This window comes from Chamaea fasciata, unplaced genomic scaffold (assembly GCF_029207755.1).
Source record: "Chamaea fasciata isolate MVZ Bird 193981 ecotype frontalis unplaced genomic scaffold, bChaFas1.0.hap1 SCAF_9, whole genome shotgun sequence".
Classification (NCBI taxonomy): Eukaryota; Metazoa; Chordata; class Aves; order Passeriformes; family Sylviidae; genus Chamaea; species Chamaea fasciata.
This window is the reverse complement of record NW_027094094.1, coordinates 35,130,822-35,150,475: the sequence shown is the minus strand read 5'-3', so window position 1 is coordinate 35,150,475 and position 19,654 is coordinate 35,130,822. Positions and strand designations below refer to the sequence as shown.

Below are 19,654 nucleotides of genomic sequence, written 5' to 3'. Positions count from 1 at the left end.
GAGAAACACAGTGGTTGAAAATGGGATGCCAACGGCAGATTAAAATGGTGTAGTGACCAAACTGAAGGTCATGGTGAAAGGGAGTTGTTTCCTCTTGGTCATGCCCTCAGCATTCCCAGCCACATCCTGGGGTGTGTTAACAGAGTTCTGCAGCTCACACCAGAGTGATGAGTAGTGAGCCTGAACTGCTTCAAGGGCAGGCAGTGGGACTTTTCCATGACCTGCCATGTCCTTGGACAGGTTATCCCTCAGCACTTGGCCCATGGTGAGAGGTGCAGGTGATTGTGGGAGCCCAGCAGTGCTCTGACACTGTCCCCTATCCCTCCCCAGGGTACCACCGTGCGGATGATAACAGCCATCGACCAGGACAAGGGACGTCCCCGGGGCATTGGCTACACCATCGTCTCAGGTGAGTTTTGGGGGGGCACAGAGGGAACCCCAGCAGGGATGGATGGATGGATGGATGGATGGATGGATGGATGGATGGATGATGGATGGATGGATGGATGGATGGATGGATGGATGGATGGATGATGGAGGGATGATGGATGGATGGATGGATGGATGGATGGATGGATGGATGATGGAGGGATGATGGATGGATGGATGGATGGATGGATGGATGGATGGATGATGGATGGATGGATGGATGGATGGATGGATGGATGGATGGATGGAGGGGCTAGCCCTGCAATAAGCCTTTGCACATACTATCCCTGGGAAGTCATGGAGTAAAATAGATAGAATGATTTGGGATGGAAGGGACCTTAAGATGATTGTTTAACCCCCCCTACCACGGGCAGGGACACCTTCCCCTTGGAGGTTGCTCCAAGCAAATTTGACAGTATCTCAGGTTGAAACCTTTCATTCCTAATGATGAGCCACAAACAGCTTGGCTTCACACAACACCATGGAGGGGATTTTCTGTTCCGCGAGGAAATGGGACTGAGTGTGGACTGAACGGCTCCTGGTGGTTTCTATGGTGTTTCCCAAAAGTTTCAGAAGACATGATACAAGGACTGGGCCCGTGAGGGTGCAGAGCTAGAGAATGAAGCTTAATTGAAGTGGTGGGTTTTTTTGGTTGTTTTTTCTTTTTTTAATTGAAGTGGTGGTGGCTTTCTGCCGTCTGACAGGCACATGGATTGAGCCTGCCTTTGCAGTCTGGCTCTAGAGCCTGGGAACCCTTCTTAATGTGGATGAGTGGATCATTGCTGGGCAATGCTTGGCCCCTTTGGATCCATAGCCAGAGATGGCAACATCAGCCCTTCTGATGGCAACAGGGGCAGGGCAGGCTGGGAAGGTGTTTCCAGATGGGATCCAGCTGCCTTGTGGAAAGGCCAGTTTTGCAGAGTTGGGCCTGTTTCATTTAAGATGCCTCGAGCTCAGCAATCTCTGCCATACCCCAGCAGACTTCGGTGCTGCCAGGGCTGCGCTCAGATGCTGCTTTGGTGAGGACAGACAGACTGCTTGAGGTGACCCAGGAGTGAGGGACCAGCTTGGTCGGCGGGGGTTGTAACCCTCTTCCTGGCATCAGTTTGGGGGGGGTTCTTCCCAACAAGAAATGACGGCAGTGCCTCCCCTCCCCACTGTGTCATATGCCATGGGTGCTGCCTCCATGTGCAGGAATAATTTCCCAGTTTCTTTTCCTGAAAGCCCAGCCATTTCAGACTCTCTTTTAATCAGCCTCAAGGGTCAAGGTGATTTCACCCTGACTTTCAAGTCCACTGATCCTGACTGCAAGTATCCAGCCTTTGAAGATGCGAGGATTATTTATTCCTCTAATTCCCTCTGCAATTTATTCAAGAGATTCTGTCAAACTGTGGGTGTCAGTTGGCCAAGGTGCAGCAGAGACTGTCTTCTGGCTGATACGGGATCTTTTTCACTGGAGACTGGACTTAAACATCAATCTCATTTTGCAGAGGTTGCTGAATTACGGGGAGGATGGTAAAATAGCTGCCAGCCTGGCCATCCTGGATGGGCAGTAGGATGGTGGAAGGGGTGTCAGGGCACTCTGGGATCCAGGTGAGACCTGCAGGCAGTTCACTGCGCACAGCCTGCCTGTGTATGCCAAGAGCTTAACCCTTGCCCAGTCCTGCTTTGCTGGGGGTAGCTCTCCTACCGGAGGATCCAGCAGAACAGATCAAAAGAATGATTAAACTACTTTGCACTATTATTTTTTTCCCCAAACATGAGAATTATGAAGTGTTTTCCTAACTGGCCAGGAATCTTTCTGCTGTCATCACCAGGGTCTCATGGGGAAGGGGTTGGATGGGAATGATCAGCGTGTGGACAGAGCTGATGTTACTTTCTGGTGTCTGAGAGTCCTGACACAAGACTGGCATCTAATGTGCTTCCAAAATCCTGCTCACCCGAGGCAAGCGATTTTCTTTTTGGCAGGCAGGTAAAGCTTAATTAATTTCTCATTATCCTCAATCATGATGGTAAAGGTCAGCGAGCAGATTTTTGTGCCTGAGCTGGCAAATTTTTATGGCAATTTCAACCAAAAAAAAAAAAAAAAAAAAGCCTAACATATGGGAATGGGGAAGCAAATTAAATTAGAAACCAACCGTAAGCAAAAGTGAAAGTGGCTGGTAGAAGTAGTAATTAAACCTGTTCAACCTGGCTCCTGGCTCTTCAGCACCCTTCCAGGAGGGGAGGTAGCAGTGATGCTGCTCCCATTCCCACAGGGGTGGGTGATACCTTTTCCCGGCTCTCAGAGTTTTTTGGGCACAGGGTTAGCATGTGCCTGGTCTGATATTGCCTTTTGGGCTGGTATATCCAGTAGCAGAGAGCTGAGAAGCAACCTGACCGTTCATCATACCTTGAGAATTAATGCCTAAAGCATTGGTATGATTTGGAGGCGGGGTTTAAAAATTAATTTGGAATTGCCCCTGTCCCATTCGGCTCCATCCCTCGGGCAGCCACGTCTGGGGATGTACTGCAGCAGCTCTTATTTATACAGCTATCTCCAGCACAAGGTCCTCCCATGACAGGAACACAATAAAACTAAAAGATTAACCATAACCACATAAAATAAGACTTGAGATCTAACTTTATGCCGCCAGCTTACAAAGCTGTTAAGGCTGAGATGATAGAGGAGCACTGGTGTAGCTGTGCCATGGCTTTGGCTACTTGTCCTGCCTGCATTGGGAATCATTTCTATATCTAATAGGGAAAAGCCATGCGGTTGTTTCAGCCCCTTCCTTCCCAGCAGAGTGTTTTAACTCCAGGAAAATGTACTTTTTCGCTTCACATTTTCACAAGGAGCCAGCTCACTGCCCAATTGGAAAAGAAATCCAAATTGAGACCTCACAATTCAAGCCCTTTGTGCCAACAGGCTGGTCAGTGCCAGGGCTCCCATTGCTCCAAAGGGTGTTCCAGCTGCTTTTCCTGTGGCTAGAGCCCTGTGAAAGCCCTCCCTCCCCAGCTGCAGTGACAGGTTGGAGATGCTCAGCCGCTGAGGTCAGGACTCTGTTTGAAGGACAGATAATTAATCCAGCAAAGTAATCCACAGCTCCTTTTTGGCAGATTTATGGAGATAGCCTCTGTGCCGGGGACTCTGCCTCATCATCTTTCATTTCCCAGGCAAAGCGAGCGACTTGTTGTATAACACGACCTGTTCCAGATAAGGCTTTTCATTTAGGGGAACTCTCCGGGCTAACAGAGATTGATTTTTGCAGCGGAATTCGGGAGGGCCGTGGCGTTTTGGGCGGGATCAGCCCTGCAGACGGCAGTGTGTTTTCACATTTGCTGCCTCTGCACATCGCCTGGGGCACGGGGAATCCTCCGGCTCTTTAAGGGAAAGATTTTTAGCGTGAGTTAAACAGCAATTTAATTAATAGGCAGGAGGATACTTTGGCCCGCAAGCTCTTCTTAGGAAAACTTATTGGCTCACATGTTGCTTGCTAGCAGTAAACTTTGGACTTCAGTTATCTCCAGGATAGTCAGGAGACTTGGAGTCTTCTGGCAGGAGGATGTGAAGGTGACCTGTGCTGCTTGGGCAGGCACTGAAGGGTTAACCCAGGGGAAAGGGTCCCACACGTCAGTCTCTGCCCGCCTGACACGTTTCAGGTGCGGTGATGGATGGGCACTGGGAGATTGTACAAGGGCAATCTATATGTCCTTCCTGGGGCTTGGAAAGTCCTTCAGGAGAGAGGGCAGTGAGCTTTCAGTCAGAGATGGTCCTTAGGGCTATTCATGAACCCTTAGGTGAGGTTCTTTCCACCCCCCGCCCCCCAAGTGGATTGTTTTATGAGACTGATGCAGTTTCTAGCAAAGCCTCTCTTCCTTAAGCTGGTGCATCCCGAGGGAAACGTGAATTAAAAATCATTATTTGCACAATGCAATAGAAGTGTGAGTTACAAAAGTGTGAGGGAAGCTGAAAAGAATTGCTCTTCATCTTCTGGATTTCCTGCTAAGGAATAAAATGTCATATATATCATTTTCTTTTCTATATTATATATATATATATTAGTAAAATATCAGTGCAGTAGCTCTCAGAACGTGTTTCCCATGCTCTTAACAGAGCCGGAGTGCCCCACTGCCTTCCTTATGAAAGTGAATCCTTGAGGAAAGGTCAAGTGGCCAAAGAGGTCTCCAAGCCCTCAGCTGCCGACACCCCCCTCCATAGCTTGACCTGATTTAATAAAGAAGGCAGAACAGAGCAAACCACTTCCCTAAAACGCTTAAACCAGACATTGGGGGGAACCTTGGAGGTGGGGAGCTGCTCATTTTACTATTCCCTACATAGTTCCAGCTTTTTCCCACATTTGACTCGCTCGGTGAACTGCCGGGGTGTTGAAGCCCTCATAAATTCCAGCTGCTGGGAGGGCCTTCCCGCGTGATTTAAGGGCAGCCATCACAGCAGAACATTTGTGTAGGAGGACACGCTGATGGGTGGAAAAGTGCCTTGCACCGAGTTATCCATCAAAAGCTGCTTCTTCCCCACCCTGCCAATGCAAGGGGATGAGACAGCACAAAGCAAAGGTGGTGGCTGCAGTCACGGCCCCTCTTTCCTTGGCTCGCTTGCTCCCCACCTTCCTCCACGCTGTTTTTTGTCGTCACATTGGCATCTGGCTTTGGCTCCCTAGCAATCCAGGAATCATTGGGAAGAGATATGATTTGGGATAATTGGTTTGCATGGCAGGTGGTCTCCCAGCAAATGGCCCTCGGTAATTAAAGCTATACATTCCCTTTTATGTGTAAATAGGAAACAAAAGCATCTTTTCTGTTTATTTTCTGGGACTTCCTGTTTAACTTCTTGGGATTTAATGTGTATTCAAGGCTGAGCAACCTGGTCTAGTGGAAGGTGGCCCTGCCCATGGCAGGGCCTTGGAATGAGATGGTCTCCAAGGTCCTTTCCAACCCAAACCAGTCTGGGTTTCGATGTTGACAACCAGTGGGGAACAATGAACCTGGACCACCTCTCTGTCCACGTTGTGGCTAGCAAAAACAGCTGGTTCTAAGATGGTTTTTAACGGAGGAATTTCAGAAGGCTGTGGAGCCCAAAGATGTGAGGTTTATGTCAAAAAGCCCGTTTTAGATGATGTGGGGGAATGACAGTTGTGGTCCAAGACTCAGAATCCTTTTGTGTGAAGAATTATACTCAGAGCAGAAATTCTGCAGGTTCTGTTCACCTCTCTGGTACTTGGCCATGGCTCCCAGGAAATTTGGGAGGGGGATTGCATCTTGGGTGATAAATATCTCCTTTTATTTCCTTGTACTGTACATTCCATTCTAAAAAAGGGAGCTGTGCAAGCGTTTGATGTGAGCTCCTTCTGTGTCTCTGCAAGATCAGGAGTTCTGCCAGTTGTGCTAGAATGGACAAATCCTTAGGGAAAGATACTAAAAAGGCCTGTTTGCAGAGCAGGCGTGTGAGAAGGAGCACTGGCACACAGCTTTGGGCTCAGGTCAGTTATCGCAGAGAGCAGCAAACCAAAGTCCTGAGCAGGAGAAAGGAGCGCTGTTCCTATACAGCACCTCGAATTCCCGGAAAGCTGAAACTGTAATAACCAGTTTTCCTTTGGAAATGACTTGTTGCCTTTGAATTCAAGCATGGGGCAAGGTCCCTGCCCCGGCAGTGCTTCCCTGCCTGAGGCCCGGGGGCAGAAACTCAAGGTGAAGAGCAGTGAGGTGCTCACGGCAGCTGATGGACTATTTATACACTAATAACTGTGTCTGTTGCTGACTCCATGAACCACATCCAACAGCATCTATTTCGGTGCCGAGGAGCCCTGACGGAGCACATTTTGATTAATAAATTATCCGGAGCAAGGTGTGTGATGGGCTCCCCTTTCACATCTCATGAAAGTCACCCGCTCCAAGCTCAGCAGCAGCTTCCCAATGTGAGCAGCCCTTCCTGTAGAGAGGGGTGGGAAAATCATCCTGTCCTGGGAAAACGGCTTGCCCTGACCAACAGGGCAGGGCAGTAGTTGCATCTCTCCCACCAAGGGATTTGAGCGGTGCTGAAGGCTAAAGGGATAGGGAGGAAGGGGGAGATGTTGATGTGGGGTTTTTCCCCCTTTTTTTTTTTTGTTTATCTCCCCCTCCCTTTCCCTGGGTTTGAGCCAGTACTTTTAACGGCCTTTTTAAACTGAGAGCTTGGCTGAGGGCAATTAAACATTATGGCTCTCATCTATAAAACCCCTTGTTATAGCGGTGTTTCTCTAAAATTATGCCTATGCCACCATCCGTTCCTCAATGAACTTGGAAAAACACTCTGAATGGGCTCCTGTGATCCATCCCAGTGCTCCCAACCCAGCATCCCATCAGTGCCTGCCTTCCCAGGCCCCTGTCTGGCTGCAGTGTGTGCAGGAGCTGCTGCTGTCCCTGTTCCTGCACACAGACAGATGGATGGGAAACTTCTTCTTCTGGGCCTCTGTCATAACAAAAAGCTGGGTTTGTAGGTCCTGAGCAAGCCTGCTCCTTGCCAGGTGGGAGCAACAAGTCTGCCAGAAGTGGATTCATACTGCTGTCCCGAAGTTCTCTTTTTTTTTCTTTTTTTTTTTTCTTGTTATCATTCTCCCCTTTCCCTCTGTCTTTCTGATATTTAAAACATTTTCTGCCTTGTTTTCCTTCTTTCTGCCCCCCATTTTGCTGCTCAGCATTTCCTTTCCCGTCCTTGAATTTCTGCCACATCCCTGCATGTACCTCTGGTCTCTCCAGAGAAAGGAAAGACAAAATTGGCTAATATCCTCCCACCTTATATTTTTTCCCTTGTTCTCAGGAAAGTGAAGGCAGGTGAAGGCGATCAGAGAGATTTTGGCAAGGGAAATGTCTCGGGAAATGGGGATTGTTCAGCAGTGTGAGTGCTTCAACAGGGATCACTGGTCAGAGCAGTGAGAAAGTGGTGGTTGGAGATGTATTGGAGACACCTCTTTCCCTAAATTTGCAAATTTCCAAAGGCAGGGATTCTCTGCTGATAGAAAGGAAGCCCCAGTGGGCATAGGATGAGTATCTGATGGTTGTTGGGGAGGCTGAGATAGAGAGAAGTCTCTGATGTGCAGCCTGGGAGGCCTTTGCGTCCCCAATTTAGTTGCCCATCCTTCAAAAAAGCAACTGTGGTCAAATACGAAATGCATAACCATCTTTAGGACATGGAACACAGCACTGTGTTTAGTCAAATTCCTGCCCTATTGACCTAATTCCACTAAATTCCATTGTTCACACATTTTATTGCACTTCATATTAGGGGGAGGTGACCCCAAGGCATAAACTTTACCATGGCAACCTGGTGTCCTGGAGCATTGAAATGCCTGGCAGCACAGTCCAATCCATCTCGTGGAGTGTCCTTCAAAGCTGGGATAGGAAGAAGCTTCCTGAGGAGTCAGCCATAAATTACAGCACGAAATTAGGAAGCCAGGATGGAAAGAGGGGAATTGTCCGAGGGAGGAGACCGGAGATCTTCATGTACAGCAGCAACAGATTAGGGGAAAAAAACTCTCAAGGCCGTTGCTAACATTTTAAGTGGCCTGGCATCAGCTCATTAAGCTGGCGAGCTGTCAGTGGGGCATTTCAGGTGGAGAGAAGAGAGAAGCAAAGGACAGGAATGGGAGGAATTCGGTCCAGGAGGAAGACAGAATGGTTCAGTAATGGGGAGAAAGGTGTTGAGGCACTTAGGGCTCTGGGAGAGAGAGGAGAGGCCAGGTGGGGGGGTGGCCGGACCCAGAGGCTTTGACCATCCCAAGAAAGGTGCAGCTGTGATCAAAGAGAGGTTGGAAGGGAACAAGGTGGATGCTCAGTGACGGGAAACAACTTTCTGTGGCAGCAGATCTGTCTTGCAGCTTCCTTCAAGGGAAATGACAAATGCTGTGTGTGTTTCGTTCATGCTGAGGCGTATTGAGAAGACAGGATTTATTTTTTACTTCCTTTTGACTGGGATGACTGGAACGTACCTGCAGGGTTTCCTGCCTCCTGCCTGTGTCTGGTTCAGGGGTTTCTGCATGCCTTCAGATGCTGAGGGGAGCTGTGTGGGTGACCATGTGCCTGGATATAACCTCCTTGCTCATCACTAATTCAGCAACCTGCTCTGCTTTTATGTCAGGCTGGTGTCAGGTGTCCCAGGCTCCACAGACCAACTGCTGGCTTTTGTCTGGCTCACAGGGAGAGCACCTGGGGCTGTCACAAGCGCATTCCCAAGCAGGACATTGTCATTTTAGTGTCTGCTGGCCATGACACCCGAGCATCTTGTCTTAATCCTCTCTGGGTGTCTAATTCCAGAGGAGGATTCAAGCTGGGGATGGGATGGGATGGGATGGGATGGGATGGGATGGGATGGGATGGGATGGGATGGGATGGGATGGGATGGGATGGGATGGGATGGGATGGGATGGGATGGGATGGGATGGGATGGTCTCTGGAGGCAGCCCAGCACTCCGTGGCGTCCTGGCTGCTTGCTTGCATGTAAGGACGGGCACAGGGGCCAAATTTGGCTCCATTCGAGGAAAACCAGGCAGCTGCACAGGGTCAGCACACATGGCAAGAGCATAAAGGCAGGGCAAGTGCCTACACTATCTTGCTGATACTTTCACTGGCTTCAAATACATCCAGCTAAGAAATTCCTCAGCTGTGTGAGGCTTCTCTGTTACCTGATAGATTATTTTCTTTCTTTAAGCTCTACAGCCTCTCCTTGAATACATGTGGACTTGTATCCCCCTCAGCACCCTCTGGCAAGAGGTCCCACAGCTAAACCACCACCTGTTATGTGGAGAATTCTTCGTGAGCTTGGGCCATCTGTGCCTCCCTCTGATTATCCTGGACTGATGGCCCTAAACTCCTGTATTTTAGGAGAGAGGGCATGCCCACCTCAGGAACACGGTACCCTGCAAGTGCAGGTGGTCACTCAGAGGGGAGCAGCTGGATTTGGTCCTGCTTTCAGCTTTGCTGCTGCAAATTTTAATAACAAAAGCCCTTTGAAATTCTTCAGCTGCCTCCAGCATTGGCGACTTTTGGCTATGGAAGGAGAGCCCCATTTTAAACCCTAAGCCGGCACAGGTGAGAGGAGGAGAGGAGTGTTACAGCCATGGCATTTTAAAGCACATTGGAATGGCGTGCCAGGTTCCTAGAACCCACTGCTTGGAGCTTGTGTCCTCTTGCTTCCCTCCCTGTTGCTTCCAGCACTTTTCGGGATCAGCTATGCCAGCTGCTTATGCTCACGTTCCTCTTACTTTTCTCAGGTAACACCAACAGCATCTTTGCACTGGACTACATCAGTGGAGCCTTAACCCTGAACGGGCCCCTGGACCGGGAAAATCCCTTCTACAGTGCTGGATTCATCCTTACAGTGAAGGTGAGACCTGCTCCAGCCAGGAAGGACATTGACAGAGCAGGATGGGCAGGACATCTTGCCTGGGAACACCCTCTTCCAGGCAGTGCTGCAAACCTGGGATGTGTTGTTCTTGTGGGCGTCCAGAACTACAATGTGCTGACCAAGTGAGATGTTAAAAACAGCCTTCTTCTCTGGTGGCCCAAAACATGATTCACTCAGTATGGCTGCATGGGGGCATTTTTGCTGTCCTGCCTGTGGCTGTGTCTGCTGGCAGTGTGCAGATACCCCAGGGTTGCATATAGCACCAGACACATACTCAAGCACCTAGATTGTGCCTACTTTTGCCTGTTTTCTCTCTTCCTTCCCACTGAACCCCTGGATAAACATGATATTTTGTCTTGTCAGCAGGCAGTGGTGTAGCAGGGCATCATCCGTGCCTACCCGCCATGGGGAGGGAGTGATGCTGGAAGTTGCCTTGTCAAGAAAAGGCACTGGAGCGTGGCTTTCCAGCCCCACCAGCCCCACCTGAGAGTGGCTCCGTGGCTCTGCTCACAGCCCTGTAATTAAAATCAATACCAAGCTGGGCAGCTGGTTGGAAACACATTTAGAAGTATAGATTCTGCTGGGCCAGGGTGGGGAAAAATCAGCAGCGTAGGAAGGGTCATTGATTGGGAGGGAGGCAGCCAGCACATCGCCCTCTTGTTTTGGCAAGTGGGATACTTCCTTGGAGGGAGGCAGAGGGACAAGGAATCACCCCTCTAGGTCCCAAACACACAGTTCATACCATGGGGCTTTGTGTGTGAGGAAGAGATCCTCACTCATCCCTGGTATCTTTTCATTCAGGCTTTTACGGTTTCAAAACTCAAGGGAGGGAGGATTGTCTGGTTTTAATAGGGACAAAAATATCTGTTTAATCTTGGAAAGGTTTGTGAGCCTGAAAACTTGCCCGCTTTCCTCCCTGCATGACAATGGAGTTCCAGCCATATTCTGTTGATCTGATCGATTTCCATGTCCTGTCCCCACAAACTTCGCATCCTCCCACAAATGCCAGCTCTCCGCGTCCCGCGTCCCCAGGACCCAAAATGTTCTCTGCTGCTCTCATCCTGGAGCACACAGTGAAAATACAGCTGGATTGCTCCTCGCTGGGATCAGCCTGTTCTGCTGTTGTGTGCAGAAGCAGTGAATAGCAATGAGCCGTGTGGGTCGTGATAGCATTGCTTTTCCATGCCCACAGCAAGGCAAGATTATCCAAAGGACAAGAGGAGGGACTCAGCTTGAAAAGGCTGTTTCATGAGTCTTGCTTCTCTGGCATTAAAATCTGCTCTCTCTCCTCTTGGGAAGGCAGAATTAAAGTCCTTGACACAGAGGTGTGATGTGGACTCATGACTCAGCTCTGTATTTAGACACGTGTTGCCCAAACCTATTTTAAGGTCTAAGTCTTCTTTTCCTCTGGTGCCCTAGTTTTCCATCCCTGTGTTTTTCAGCATACTGTGTGGTTCACTGTCAGCTCCCAGTCCCACATCAGGGATGGCAGAGGAGAGAGCAGGAGTGCTCTTTGCCCCGTTGAACCTTCCCTTTTTTTGTGGACTGTCCCCTGTGTTTCACAAGGGACATTTTTTTTATTTTTTGTTCAAACGCTTGTGGCAGGAAAATCTCCTGCTTGTTCCTGTGTGACTCCATACCCTGCCAACCTGTTGCACGACAGAGGAAAGGAAGAACTTGGCCACAGCCATCCTAAGGGAAATGTTAAACCCTGGGAAGGTTTCTGAGAGTGTTGTAGGAGCAAAGCGTGAGTGATGGGAGAGTTGGGCCAACATCTCTGTGTGTTAGTGTTAATGGAACAATGGCAGAGCCTATTAGGCATTCTTCTGTGGCAAAGCGGAGGAAGAGAAAGCTGCGAGAGTCTCTCACCACGCCATGCACACTTTCTTTATATGCATTCTTTCTGGAGAACAAGGGCTCCCCTGTTTTCTCTCTGTGCAGGGGACAGAGCTGAACGATGACCGCACTCCCTCCAACGCCAGCGTCACCACCACCTTCAACATCCTGGTCATTGACATCAACGACAACGCGCCCGAGTTCAACAGCTCCGAGTACAGCGTGGCCATCCCAGAGCTGGCCCAGGTGGGCTTTGCCCTTCCCCTCTTCATCCAGGTGCAGGACAAGGATGAGGTGAGGTATCCTCTCCCTCCTTTGCGGGGTAGCACTGGTTTGGTTTCGGGGTGGGCAGGGGAGGTGTCACTGCGGTACCTGTGATGAAGCGCACTCTTCTGTCCCAACATCCCCTTTTTCAGCTCTCACTGCTGCCAGTGCTCTCCTTGCTGTGCCCCTCAAGTCCAGTTTCCCTCCCCAGTGTGCAGGCACTAAAGCAGCCAGGATTCCATGGCCCCTGAGAGCCAGAAAATAGGATTGCCTGGGAGGCTGATTCCCGCCTGCTTCTGAGGGCTCTTGTCAGGCTGTGCTTTGCCAGTCTGGTTTAGCAAAGGAGGAGTTTTCCCTCTGGGCTCCAGGGGGGACCTGCCAGGTACAGGGATGTGCTTGGGACAGGGAAGATGGGAACCCCAAGCCCTCTGTCCTGGGAGGGATGGGTGCTGCTGCTGTCAGGGAGAAGGCAGGAGATGCCCCTCAGGGTGGGGAGGACTGGGATGCCAGTTCATCACTGCAAACAAGCCATGCGCAGTGGAGGCTTGTTCCTCCCACGTGTCGATGGAGCTCCTATTTGTCACGCGCCGATCCGTGCCCTGTTTGGGATTGCAGCCTGTTTTCCAGCCTTGGGCTCCCAGCCTTCAATTACTCTGATTATTTGACTTGTGCAGTTCACGTCTGGCTGCTCCTGTGTGCTGGTCCCCCCCAGCCCCGCCACACTGCCGGGTGTCTGCTCCAAACTAGTGCTGACACCTCATGGTGAGCTGTCCAAAATCTCTTGGAAAGGCTCTGCCTGCAGGCTCCTGCTGTTCCCATCCTTCTTCAGGCTGAGCAGGAGAGGAGGGGAGAGGGTTTTTCAGAATAAACGGCATCGTAGAATGGGTTGGGTTTGAAGGGACATGAAAGATCATCTCGTTCCAACCCCCCTGCCACAGGCAGGGACAGCTTCCACTAGACCAGATGGCTCAGAGCTCCATCCAGCATCACGGCAAAACATCATCAGGATGTTTTCCTGATGCTTCAGGTGATGGGAAACAAAACATCCCGCCGAACTCCCAAAATCCTGGTGGGTCAGTTAATAAAATGTGCATCTTTTAAGTTGCCTTTTCTGGGCTGGGAAGATGGATTTGCTATTCCCCAGCCCTGGGTGGAGTTCACCCCATCTCATCAAGCCACCCAGAAACCCCATTTTTTTCCATCTGAAGTGATTATGAGACAGAACTAATAACCTACTGGTGACATGATGTCACTGTCCAGGAGTTATGAGTTCAGCCTGAAGAGGTGCAGATGAGCTATTAAGCAGATAAAGAGACTGTTTTTTCTTGAAAATGTCAATTGCTAATAAAGATATGGATATGACAGATGCTTAGGATAGTTTCTGAATAGAGCTGCTGTCGTGCTTGCTGAGAGATGTCAGCAGATCCATTCTTGAAGGGCATTGTAACACTTCTGTTTGTGCCACCAGGATGAAGGATTTGTCATTATTTCTGGTTAAAAGCTCATTTTAATGGAGTGACTCCCATTCAAGAATTCACTTTTCAGCCTTGCTAATTTTAAAATGGGAGAATAAAAAACTGCCTTGCCTTCCCCATCGCACCAGCAAAAAATAGACGCTGCTCTTTTGATGTATTTATTTAACTTCCTGAGATTTCCCCAAAAGAACTGGCTGAGATTTTTAAAACTGCTGAAAGAGGATCTCTTGTGCTAAGGGGGTCTGAAGGAGTTTTACTGTACATGTCTTCAGAGACCATCATATTAGCACAGGTTGCTTTGACCATGGCATTATTTTCACTGATAAGAAGCAGAGGAGAGCTGGTTCTTGGAATATCTGGAGGAAGGAAAGTTATAAGCAATTGGTTACCTTTTTTTCCCCTGCATTATCCTGTGATGGATCTTCCTTATTTCCTCTCATGGGTGCTTGCAACTGGGTTAACTGTCAAGGTAGCACTTTAGGGGGGGAAAAAAAAAGGGAGAAGATGCCCAGCTGGTGAAAAAGATGTGTATGAGATAGAAGTAGGACTGCACCTGCAGCCAGCACTTCTTCCCAGAGAAGTATTTGTAGAACTCTGAAGACCCACCAACTTTCAGTGAAAAAAACTACGGAAAGGTTAGATAGTTGCCTGACAGCGATGTTTTGGATGCTCAAGTACCCCGTGAGGGCTGTGAGGGTTTTACAAACCATCTGGATTGGAGGTAGCTGAGGTGGCAGCGGGCTCCCTCGTCTCTCCGTGGATGCAGGGATGCAGGGATGGGTTGGCAAGGATCGAGGTCTTCAGGCAGGGATGTGACTGAGGACGTGGCTGACAGAAGCCGTTCTGGCAGCACTGACTTCCTGCTGGAGATGACACGACTCATTTGTGTAAGGGGCAGAGGGAAACAAGAAGAGAATTATACACGTCTCCAGGGAAAGCAGAGAGAGAAATAAATGAGAGCAGATGGGTTGAGACACGGGAAATCAAAACCGGAGTCTCTGGGAAGATCACGTTGCTCAAGTTTGTCTCCTGCCTTCCAACTTATCTCACAAAGTCCTGGGAGTGTCCCTTGGCAGATTGGTTTATTTTCTGAACCAGGCCACCCAGCCTGGTTCTGGCCCCTCTGGAAAATCCAGGCACTGCTCCTTTGGCCCTCCAGCTTGAGGTCCTGCTGCGAGGGAGCAGCCCACACCTGGACTTGCCTCAAGCAAGGGTCCTGAGGGTCTGGGTGGTTTTGGGGAGCTTTCCTGTCATTGCGCCTTTGTAGAGCTGGGGAAAGGGCTGTCACATGGGTCTGGCCTTTAGCACCCACCGTGTGGGCTGCCAAGGCTGTTAAACAAGGCTTTTCAAAACCAGGCCCACACAGCCTTTTTTTAACCATGGGCTTCTTGGCCTTTCTTTCTTTCTTCTGGTGTGTTTTGCACAAACTGAAATGATGGCTTTTGTAAGGAGTCAGATTAAACGATTCAGCAAAGCACTTAGAAATGCATTTTGGAGGCACACAAGACCACACTTGAAAGCCTATGCTTGGATTTCCCTCTGTGCTGTAAGTGCCTTTCTGTGGCTCGGCTGGCATTAACCTCTCAGACGAGGTTCCCAAGGAAGTGTCTCCAAGGCGAAGCCCTTCCTCAGAGTCCAGCCCCTGCAAACTCCCAGCTTTCGCTCCCCAGACGTGGCCATGGAGGAGCTGGCTGGGGCTGCAAGGTGGGATGGGGAGCTCCTCAAGAGGGAGTTGAGCTGAGGTGGCCCTACACGTGGATTTTGGGGTGCAGCCAAGAGGTGTTCAACCAGGTGTGCTGGTTTTCCCTTCTTTCTTTTCCTTTCTGTTCAGAAAACCTTTGTGGTTTTCTCTTTCTCACTGAAAGAGAAATGAGTACAGGGTTTGCACAGGGTTTTCTATCTGGCTTTCTTGAGCAACCTGCCCTGTGGAAGGTGTCCCTGCCCAGGGCATGGGGTTGGAATGAGCTGAGCTTTACGATCCCTTCCAACCCAAACAATTCCAGGGCTCTGTGAGCCAAGAAAACCACATTAATGGCTGTGTAGCTGAGTTTCCCTCCCTGCCAGATAGAGAGCAGACCCCTGAACAGCTTTCCCAAGCCATTCAAGAACTGTTTATGAAAATCCGTTGAGGCTTCCGAGTCTTTAGACTGAGCCTATACTCAACTGGACACCCCCAGGCTGTGGTTGGGTTCTTCTCTCATTCACATTCTGGTGGTTCAGCAGGGGGGAATAAATCCTGTGTGAGAGGCAGAAGATTAAAGCATTGACTTAGGTGCTTTTACAGCAAGGTTTGTTTCCAGGTTGAGAACAAGAGCCCTGAGCTCTGGGACAGGTTGGTGTTAATTCAGAAGGCTCATCTGCTGCTGGGCTGGCTGATTTGGGGGACATGGATGTCCTTTTTGGATATGCTGGTGTTCTGTACCTGGCAAGGGCTTGGCCATCTGGGAAAAGGAGCAGGGCATCCTTTGGGGGCATCCCCCATTTCCTCTGGCTCTGAGATCCATGGATGCCTGTTCAGGGAAGCAGCAGCCTGCTCTGCCAGCGCATGCCAGGGAAACCAGCTCTCCCATCGTGGCTTCCACCTAATTTTCCTCGATGCGGTTGAGTGAAGAGGAAGAAAAGGGCAGAAGCTGTCTGAAGCACCACTATTGCAGCCTGACATTTTAAAATCATTTTGAAACAATTCTCTAAAATAAGCATATCGAGGAAGGTAAAATGGGGAATTTAAAATAAGGGAAAATCTGGGCCATGGGAATATGCTCTCTTTGTTGCACAGAAGCTCCACCAGGATATCCTGTGTGCCCATGCGTGTGCAGGTGGCAATATATGATTCATCCAGAGCATATATATGCATATGACAGGCACAAGCACTATAAATATGATCTACATGGCAAGAAACTGTAAAGGGGAATTGACGGCACATGAGTATTCTCTCCCAAAAGTGCCAGCTGCCAGTCGAGCTGAATTAGATTTCACAGGGGTTTTTGCAATACATGGAATTCACCAGCAAATTACCCTTAAAGAGGGAAAATCAATCATTTGGAGCAGAGATAAGCTGAAGGCGAGGCAGCCTCGGATTGATCCCGTCTGTGCAGGCGTGTGTGGAATTCAGCAGATAACCTGGGGAGAGCAGGGAAGGAGAAAACTCCTCCAGGAGGGAGGGAGCAGGCAAGGACTGACACTTAGGATGGACAAAAAGATGGGAGAACAGGGCTGCTAGCATGGGGAGGAGGATCCAGAAGGGCTGGGGAGCATTTTGCCCCAGGCATCCTGCACTGCCCACCAGCCCAGAGAGTTCCTTGGGGGTGCAGGGGACAAGGGCCAGGGCCCAGTGAGGCCTCGAAAGGGTTATTGGCACCGACACCAGGTGGGACAGGGTTGCTGGGATCCCAAGCTGGCTGGGCAGTGGGAGAGAGGCAGAGAGGCTGTTCTGAGTTAAATGCTTTGAAATGGGTGCAGGGAATCGCCCCCTGCATGCCTTGTGTTTTCAGAGGGGGGATTAAGTACCATTTGTGTCTGACTCAGTGGAGCCAGGCCTCAGTTATCCAAGCCCTACAAAAAGGCACTAATTGCTTTGAAAAAGAACCCAACTTCCTTCCCCTTCCTTCACCTCCACTCCCGAACTCTCGGCTCTTTCCTTTCTTTGTAGACTTCCCAGAATGGGGAATATTGAATCCTCTATAGCTTGTTGTAGGTAATAGCCCAGAAAGTGCCTAGAAAGTGGCTGGGAGGAAAGCTGGAATTCCACTGGATTTTGTGCTTCAGGAAGGCAGGGCTCTCCATTTTGGAAAAGCAAATTGCACTGGGGAACCCAAAGGCAGATCTGTACTGAGGCAGCATGGAAAGGACAAAACCCAGGATTCCCAGGCTGCTTTTCCCAAGTCTAGTTCACTTTGTGCTGAAAATGATCGCAGGAGATCAACCTACCCATGGACCTCAGGGAATGGTGTGGTCAAGAAAGGGTTGTCTGCTTGTCTAGGGATTTGGATTATTTCATTTTTATTTTGTTTTCTTGTGTAGCCATTAGTGAGTGATGCTGAATATTTGCTGTGACTGCTGGAAGGTGGAATAATTCCTGAAGCACTTCCAGGTGTGCTGCCATGAGGAGGGGCTGGGTGGGAGCATTAGTGATGGATGAAGCCAGCAGGTGATAGTGGGTGAAAAAGCAGCAATAAAAATAATGATCCGTCCTCAGTCCCAGCTGAAACAGCTGATGTGGCTGCCCTATCCTCCTGATGGGAGAAGAGGTTTCCTGACTCTTGGTGAACTCTGCCAACTGAGTGTGGATTGCAAGTTGGGAGAGCAGATTTTTGTCCCTGATCCACAGCAGGTGCACGAGTGGGTCCCACCTGAAGCTTCAGAGCTCTGGGGTGACAGCTGTACCCACCTGCTGGCATCTCACACCCTCACACCTGAGCTTCTGCCCTTGCCTGCCATGGTTCATGTTGGAACCCTGGTCAGTGAGAATTTTAGATAAAAAGATAAAACACAACAGGTCCTACCTGTGCCCAGGGTTCTCCACCTGGAATTTCAGAGGGCTATCGGGCTGGCAACCAGGCCTGTCACGGATTGTCCCAAAATGCTGCATGATCAGCCAGTGGTGGCTTTTTTGGAAGCAGGGGATGGGTATGAGGCTGATGTGGCAGCAGGGCCACGGTGCAGCTCCGATTACACACTCCGAGGAACACGCACGCGGAGAACAAAGCCGTGATTGTGCCCAACTGCAGCTCCAATTGTCTTTTAGCTGAATCAACACAAAATTTCCATTGGTTGTGGCAGAGGCTGAGAGATTTGATTGCCAGGAAGGAGGCAGTGGGCAGCAGCCTTGAGCCACAACGAGGGCAAGTTCCAAGTGCTGGCATGGGATGAGAGGAGCTGGAAAACATGTGGCTGCATCCCGGGGTTGGGCGATAGCAAACTTCCCTCCAAAACCTGTTTTTTATGGGTCAATTTGTTTCAGAAGGAGACAGGTTTATTATTGTAGGGTTGCTGAGCTTTGGCAGGCTGCTCCCTAATTTGCGGCTCTAAAGGAAGGCAAAGGACTCGGTTTGTTTGCAGTGCTGGGGAAGAACTCGAGCCATGCAGGAGCTGGGAGGTCAGGGGATGGAGAGGGGAATGAGCACGTAAAGCAGGTCACTGATAACATCCTCATCCTTGGCTGCAAGGAGATGATGGTGCTTGACTGTGATCGCTGCACACCAGGACCTTTGAGAGCCCAGGGATGTAGCGCTTGTTTTTCCTCTTCCCAACGACGTTTCAAACCCGCTGTGTGCTCTGGGTGGCAGGAGCAGGCAGGATGGGGTGAGGGGGTTGTAAGCAGCTCCCCGTGGCTTCCTCTGGAGTGGGGGGTCCTTGCTGTGAGCCAGGCTTAGCCAGGCCCTTCTGCTGGGCAGCTGATAACAATTTGAATATTCAGATTTGCTTTCAGGCATCTGCAGGGGTCCGCAAGCTCCAGGAACCAGGAGCAAGGAAAGCAGCATGGGGGCCGAGGCAAAAAAATAAATAGCTGAATAAATATATAAATGGCAACTCGCAGCAGCCCTCCCCAGAGGCAGCTGTATCCCCCTTCTCCAGACCTCACATGGGGAGACTGAGGCACTCGAGGGGCTGCTAATTAGGGATAGTGGGTATCTGGAGCTAATCTCCTTCCCCAGCTAGAGGGGAATTAATCCACCTGGCTCTCTTCCTGCAAATACTTGGATTTCTTTTGATGTTTCAACTTTTATCTCATGCCCCCAACAAACTCATTTTTCTCTGGCTTCCAAGAAAGTCCCTCGCATCTCACTGCCACAAAAGGTGCTCTCATGTACTGCAGGGAGGGTGCAGGCCCTGGAATAGATCCTGAGGGCTCGTCAGCGGAGATGGGCAGGAATTCCTCCATGAAGAAGCTTTTTGTCACTGGCAGGAAATGGTCATTTGTAAATCGACATGCTGAGGATAGGGAACAAAATAGCTTGGGAAGGAATGCTTCCTTCTGCCATTCTCCAAATTCTCTGCTTCCTCCCTCCTAGGGGTGTTCCTGGAATGTCGGGAGCATCCCTCACTTTCTCGTTTGGCGCTAAAACAGCTCGTGGAAAGTGCCAGTCTACCCTGAGATGCTCCCACTGTCCACCAGCAGAGCACTGCTGGGCCTGTGAGGCACTGGGTGCCCTTGTGTGGTTCTGTGGGTGTCATCGGGGCTTGCTCCTGCTGTGGGGCTCCACTGGGAGATGCTCAGTGTGCCCTGAGCTCTGTGGATTGCATGGAGGTGTGCAAGGAGGAGGGCAAGGCA

The 19,654-nt window shown here is 50.0% G+C and overlaps 1 protein-coding gene across 1 annotated transcript in view; it reads left to right on the top strand.

The window, feature by feature from the left end:
- Positions 1-19,654, top strand: part of CDH23 (cadherin related 23) — a 184,818-nt gene that overhangs the window by 86,810 nt on the left and 78,354 nt on the right. The window contains exons 9-11 of the mRNA XM_066191902.1: positions 331-409; positions 9,675-9,787; positions 11,750-11,938. Of these exons, the coding sequence (XP_066047999.1) occupies positions 331-409; positions 9,675-9,787; positions 11,750-11,938 (381 nt within the window). The remainder of the gene's footprint in view (positions 1-330; positions 410-9,674; positions 9,788-11,749; positions 11,939-19,654) is intronic.